Here is a 7,326-nt window from a genome sequence, read left to right as displayed (position 1 = left end):
TCTCATCCTTTCGAGATAATTGTCACGGATGGGTATTCCCTCTAAAAAAAATTAGTATCGGAAACCAGTTTATTCTCTTTGGCATTGCCATCAAAGATAAATAAAACTACAATGACTAATTCACAAAACAACCAAAGTCTCACCTATCACTACCTGTTTCAAAGTATTTTAATATCAAAATGCCAACTAAATGAACCTCACTTACTGCAAACCGAAACACATAACATTGAGATGCCCACACCTACACTAGCATTCATATTCTCACTTCCTCTACCATGATAATGTCAATCGTGATGCCCACCCACCTTATAACATTACTATATATTGTCACATATCTTTTAAATTGGATAGCCACATTTTGAAACATATGCTTTGCACTTCCAGCTTTATTCAAACCTCTACTCCCCTTCGCGTTCTCGCTTTCATTGATCCATTCCACTATTCTCTTACAACTTGTGGCGAATTCTAGTTCCTCCTGTTTGATGTTAGCTTCCTCTAATAGGACTTGTAAAGCCTGTAGCACTCCTATTAGTATTGTTGCACTGCTTGAAATCTCGTTGACTAGAACTCCCATAAAACCCACTACGTGTTCTTCCTCCTTATCCGATAGATAACCACTCAAACTTGTTTTCATTCTGGTCTAATCCGTTGCTCTTCTTTTTGTGAACTAATCTTCTTCTCTTTATGCATTCATTTGTTCTCTTTTTTCATTAAACCACAAAAGCTTTGACTTGTTCCCAAGTGCTTTCCAATTGTACTGTTCTGTTAATGTGTTTTGATCGTAATTGAATCAAGGATTCAGAAAGGGAAAATCTTTTGGAATGGATAAGATGGAGAATGATGCAAAGTTGGCCTTTTTAATTTAGGGCAGAGATGGTGCAAAAAGATTTCCCTTTGAATGATGCAATTTTTCACCAGCTAATTGTTATCAGGTGCTGAGAGTATGATCTGGTTCTTTTCCACGTTGATCTATGTTCTGTCGTGTAATCATAATCATTCTGTTAGAAATCATTTGATTATAGGAAGTTGATCTATGTTCTGTCGTGTAATCATAATCATTCTGTTAGAAATCATTTGATTATAGGAAGGCTTGTTGTACAAAAATCTATTTGATTTGTTAGAAATCATTCATTTGTTAGTTCAGGACTTTTATTAGATATGGCACTCATTCATTTGATCATGTCCAGGACTTTTAATAGGTTACCTTCTACAATGATTCTTCTATCTCTTCTATGAATTGATGCATAAAAGCTGTCTAGATTACTCTTTCCTTCGAATTTTAGGTTAAACCATACAATGCTAATAAATTTGAACTTAAATAACAGCTTTCAGTGTTTTTAAACTATGTCCCAAGTTGGTTAAGTAACCATGCATTTTAAGACATGCCTATCATATAAAATGTAATTACATAACAAACCACAGTGAGATTAGCCTAAAGATAGAGAGGGAGGAGACATGTTTTCCGGAGAATGATGATAATCTATACATAACTTTTTAACCAAAATCAAAAGTTTAAATTATATTAACCAAGCAAACAGTTCTCCACCTAAATATGGTAACAGGATTTGGATCTAAAGACATGACATCATTTTTTTGGATTTAAATCTAATCAATCAATTGATTATCTGCATAATAGTGAATCAAAGTAGCACAGCAAGGTACTACTGTCATTTTGTTCAACAACCAATTAAACCTTGGCTGTGATTCCCTGCATGCAAAAACCTCATAAAACATCAACCTATTTTTTACCAAATCTTAAGCATTTGTTATGTCTAGATTCAGTAATACTAGGATTTTGAGTGAGTTGTTTGTTTGTCTGCTTTGTGAGTGAGAGTTTCTCCATTGCATTTAGAAACTTGCGCAAATACTTTATGTACTCTGGAAATGTCTCAAGGTTGCAATGGCCTCCACCCTTAACCCATAAGGGGTCATATTTTTCCTTGGACAGTTCCCACAACCTTTTTCCATGAGACCAATCAACAATGTCGTCATTCGTTCCCTGCACATAATCCATTACCACACAAAAAATTATTAGTGGTACAAGGTGTTGATTTATTTCGTTAAGATACTGCATATACCATGAAGACAAATATCCATGTTACTATGTCAGCTTTATGGAGTATTGAATTAATGAACAATCACACAAGGAAACACAATAGAACATATCTAATCTCCCATAGCCACATGGGAAAGGCTTCTACAACTGCATCTGCTCTACTCTCCTTATTGAGGCTTCTTCGTCACATGCTTGAATTATGTATTCTAAGGCAATATTCTACTTTCTTCCACAATAGGACAAAAGCACAAAGTGCTAGCAACTCCAATATCAGTAGGCCATACTAACTAAAGTAACAATACCCCTAAAAAGTATGATGGGAGAAGCATCCGGAAAAGGAATGTATCAAAAGCACGTGTCTAAATGTACAGAGTTTTAATCTGATGACAGATATTATCTACATAGTAAATACTTTTTACCACTCCCTTCTATGTTATGATACAATCGAAGTATGACTATCAACCTTCAAATCAAACACGCATGATACTGGATAACATATACATGTTTTATATTTGTGGTTCAACTGTATATTGCCATCGTAAATTCACTAATGAATGTAAACGTTGAGTAGTACTCATATAGTCAAACTCTTTGAAAGCATGACAATTTCAAATAATATTAATTGATATCTCAAGTTTCTGATGTTTCAATTTCACCCTAGAACCGACAGCACATTGTTTTTACTTGCAGCAGTAATTCATCTTGGGTCTTATAATTTATGAAAGTGAAGAGATTGAGTCAAAATTTTACCATCTTGGTAAAATAATCTAAAGGACATTTTGCAGACAAGTGGAACAACCAAAAGCAAAAGAGAAGTACAACTTGGATACAAGCACCAAGAAAGCGTTGGAAAAGTAGAAAAGTTAAAGTCCAACCAAATCAGCTGAAACTGGAAAGGAAAAGTCTAATATGGTTAAGGATCATTGATTTGCTTTGTGGGACATTTGCAATCAAATCAAGCCTTCAGCTTAATTAATTAACATTCTCATCTGTTTTTACAAATCAATCTAAATAATTCCCAGAATCCACCCCTCCCCACCTTTTATTATTTAGGCCTAACAAAGCCTCTATACGAAGAAACCGTTGTCAGAGCTAGCAACAAATAAAAGCATCACTAAAGAAGGTGATTGTGAAGTTTAAGCAAAGAAAAAGACATAATTGCAGAAACGTAAATAGAAAGGGATACACTATACTCACATGTATAACAAACACTGGACAATTGACATGCCGTATTTTGTCTATATTCTGAAATGATGAAAAGAGATTATTTTGTGAATACAGAAACAACACAGAGGTGAATATTATGAGAGCAATTAATTAACAATCATGAAAGAAGAAGAACAGAAACAGAGAAACTTACTTTGAAAATGTCAAACCAAAATGTCATTTTGACAGGGTAGAGGACCCTTATCCCAGATAGAATGGCACTGTGAAGGACAACACCTCTCAACTTGTGTAGCTTTGAAGCCAAGTGCAGTGTGGGTCCACTCCCCACAGATTGACCGTACAGAATCAACTCTTCTTGCTTAATCCCATACTCGTTCTTCAAACAACTATATACAGCTTCTATGTCGTAATATGTGTTGAACTCAGATGGCTGCCACAGTAATAGTTTCGAATAAAATCAAATATTTAAGAATACAAAAGGAAATGAATGAATGAATGCAGTTTGACTTTGACTTACCTTACCTGTAGATGCTCCATAACCGGAATAGTCATAACTGCAAACACGTAGAAGGCAGTTAGAAAAAGGAACGGAAACAGAGAAGAAAGGAAAAGAAAAGAAATAGAAACGTGCCTCATGATATTGACACGGAGGTGAGCTCTGAGCTCAATGAAAAGGTCGTGCATCTGGCCCAAGTCAGCGGCATTGCCATGGGAGTAGAGGAAGGTGAACCTGGCGAATGGATGTTTCCAGAAGGTAGCGACTATCTTGTTGCCGGCCTTGGTGTCGAGCAAGTGGACGTCGACGTTCTTGTCAGCGGTGAGACCGGAGAACACCACGGTGCCGTCGTCGTCCCTGTAGACGTCGTAAGTGGGGGGCTCTGGCGGGAAGAAGGCAAATTTAGCCGCCACAGTGCCCGTCACATTCCCCATTAATCACTCACATGAAAGAAAGAGAGGTGTGTAGTAAGAAAGAAGAAAGGTCTTGGAACTTGTTTATTGTGTGTGAGAGATGGATATAGATCCGACCTAAGCGCCTGAGCTGGAACTACCAACAACTACTTCTGCTTCCTACACATAACATCATCTTTCTCTCTCTCTCTCTCCCCTTCATTCATTTACGTTAATTAATTCATTCATTATTCAGATTATACTAATTAATAACCTAGTTTAAGGTTTCTTATTCTTTCATTCATGCTTGCTTTATGCTCATTCGGGATTTAATTTGGAAAAAATCAATGTATTTAATTTCGAATTCTAGATTTAACTACACGTGATTTTGATAAAAGAGAAAAGCTAGGTGGGGTGTTGAGTTTCTGCGTGTCTACCCTTTGGTTTTGTGGGGTTACTGTAATGAAAAGTCAAACTTACCCTTCTTCATTGATTATGGCTTGATATGGATTTTCTTGCCCCCAAGGTGCAGAGGGGCATATTTAATATTTATTGTCCCCTTGAGATAGCTACCAGCGGGAAAATCAATCCTTACACCAAAATAGATAAGGATAAGACTCAAGTTAACGACATTTTATTCCTAAGCCAGAAGTACAATCCAATGTATAATGCATAAATTTAAATGAAAATATATAAGCATAAAATGATATTCCATGTTATTCATTTTCACATGCTCATTTTTGTAATGATAAATTTACTAGTATGGAACAAATTCTTTTGACTATATTTGGGAATTTATTGGGGTCAAAAAATGCACATTTCTAAATACTAAAGGCTTGTGGGGGCGATTTGGACAATTGACTTAAATAAATTAGCTAATACTCCAGGGGATCATACAAAAACAAGGGACTGTGGATAAGAGGAACGGCGACAAAAGAAAGAACGAGAAAAGAGGATTTGAGACGATGGACGGCTAAGATTTGGTCAAATGGAGTAGCGGATCTTCTAAGAGAGGTCAAAGTGGCAGGGGCAGTCAAGATTGTCAGAGTCAGACATTCCTTGTTCACCTTTTCTTTTCTTTTCTTTCATCAAATCTGATGAAATTATTTGAACACTTGATTTTTTTATATGGTACATCAAAGTATGGTATATTAGCGAAGGAATCAAAACTATGAATATTTATGTACCCAAAGAAAAAAAAAGAAAACTATTAATATTTTTTAAGAGTTAATAGTTAAAATTGTCTCTAAAAGATATTTCGATCTCTATTTTCGCCCAAAAAATAAATTTAATCAAAATCGTCTTCGAAAGATTTAAAATTAATCACGTTAGTCCCTCCGTCTATTCTGTCACTAATAACGTTAATTTTGCTGACGTAGCACGTTAATTTTTTTGGCTTTTTGGTCATGGACTGTTAAGCCCAAAAAACAGAAACAGAACTCTAACTACCCAAAATCCGACCCACTCGTATCCACCCCGAAAATCCCTCCTCAACCCATCTGAGTTGCTTCGAGCCTCCATTCTCGTCCCGCTGCAACATAACCCCCGCAATAGTGGTTCTTCAAGCTTCACGTTGCGCACTGTCTCCAGTAACCACCGCCGTCGTCGTCGGATGTTGCAGAGATACCACGCCTTGCCTGAATGCCAACCTCCGCCACCTATCAAGCGTCTTAGATCCCCTACTCCACAGCTGCTGCCACCGCCGCATCAATGGTATAGTGCTCGCTTTTCACTCCCAATCCAATTCGTTGTCCTGTCGCTTTTAGTGGAAATTTTGGACTTAGAGTTTGCTTTCAAACTTACAGTTTTGTTGTCGTTTGCGTGCTTCTTCACGTTGATGTAGTTCTTTATGGTTTTATTCGCATAAAACATTTGCAGTGTAGGGTATTATTGTAGTTGATAACTTGCTGTAGTGTAGATTGTATCGTTTTTTCTTTAGTTTGTTGATTTTGAAGACTATGAGGAGGCAGAAAACTGAACCTTCCAATTCGAGGAGGTTTAGGTTGTCCCAATTTTTGTTTGCTATTAGAGTGTTATATTTGGTTTTCATTTCGTGCACGTTTCCTCAAATTCTGAAGATTGTGTCAACGATAAGTAGGGATGATATTTATGATGGATTGGATGGTGCCGCTATTGTTGGTGGCTCAAAAGGTTCAAAGTTGAGCAAGCCTTTTGTTAGTTCTGTTTATCGATTCACTTCACCGGAGGCTAGAGGATAGCACGGACAAGGATGCTCCCTTGAGACCCAACAAAGTTTCACTGGGGGCTGAAGGCTTGGGGAGAATTAGACACGGCTGATGACGTGGAGTCTGGAGAGAAATCTATCATTGAAAGAAAGCCTGAGTCTTGTCCTTCTTGGATATCAATGACTAGGGATGAATTGCAGAAGAGAGATGGCTTGATGTTTCTACCTTGCGGGCTAGCAGCAGGTTCCTCAATCACTGGGGTGGGGACACCCCATTTTGCTCATAAGGAATATATTCCTAAGCTTGGGAAGTTGAGGAAAAGTGATGGATTGGTTGTAGTTTCACGGTTCATGGTTGAGTTACAAGGACTAAAGTCAGTTGAAGGGGAAGATCGTCTGAAGATTCTTCACCTGAATTCTCGATTAAGAGGGGACTGGAGCAAACGACCAGTTATTGAGCATAATACCTGCTATCGAATGCACTGGAGAATAGCTCAAAGATGTGATGGCTTGCCAATTGAGAATGATGAAGGAATGCTTGAAGAACCACCATTGCGGGGGTTGTGTTGCAGCGGACGGGAATGGAGGCTTGAAGCTATTCAGACGGGTTGAGGAGGGATTTTCGGGATAGGTACGGGTGGGTTGGGTTCTGGGTAGTTAGGGTTCTGTTTCTATTTTTTGGGCTTAACAGCCCATGACCAAAAAGACAAAAAAAACAAACGTGCCACGTCAGAAAAATTAACGTTGTTAGTGACAAAATAGGCGGAGGAACTAACGTGATTAATTTTAAATCTTTCGAGGACAATTTTGATTAAATTTATCTTTTGAAGACGAAAATAGAGATTAGAGTATTTTTCAGGGACGATTTTGACTATTAACTCTATTTTTTAAACATATTTGAGGGGAGTTGATTCTATTTTAATAGGAAACATATTAAAATTTTGAGTTTAAATTGAATGTTTTATTCGTCAAATCAAAGTAATTATAAGTGAATGAAAAATACATTTTACTAAACATATGCTCGTAAGAA

At 37.2% G+C, this 7,326-nt stretch overlaps 1 protein-coding gene across 2 annotated transcripts; it reads right to left on the bottom strand.

Annotated features, from left to right (window-relative positions):
- LOC107641055 (protein ABHD17C) lies at window positions 1,492-4,655 on the bottom strand. Of its 2 annotated transcripts, XM_016344567.2 has the most exons (5): window positions 3,855-4,639; window positions 3,741-3,777; window positions 3,417-3,653; window positions 3,254-3,301; window positions 1,492-1,999 (listed from the first exon to the last, which is right to left on the bottom strand). In XM_016344567.2, the coding sequence occupies exons 1-5, from the start codon at window positions 4,151-4,153 to the stop codon at window positions 1,739-1,741; spliced, it is 882 nt and encodes a 293-aa protein (XP_016200053.1). In that variant the 5' UTR covers window positions 4,154-4,639; the 3' UTR covers window positions 1,492-1,738. The 2 variants fall into 2 exon arrangements, with proteins under 2 accessions (XP_016200053.1, XP_020961869.1); XM_021106210.1 differs by lacking the exon at window positions 3,254-3,301 and having other exon boundaries at window positions 3,855-4,655.

Source organism: Arachis ipaensis, chromosome B01 (assembly GCF_000816755.2).
Source record: "Arachis ipaensis cultivar K30076 chromosome B01, Araip1.1, whole genome shotgun sequence".
Taxonomy (NCBI): Eukaryota; Viridiplantae; Streptophyta; class Magnoliopsida; order Fabales; family Fabaceae; genus Arachis; species Arachis ipaensis.
Note: the sequence above shows the minus strand (reverse complement) of the source record. Positions and strands in the feature narration are given on the sequence as shown.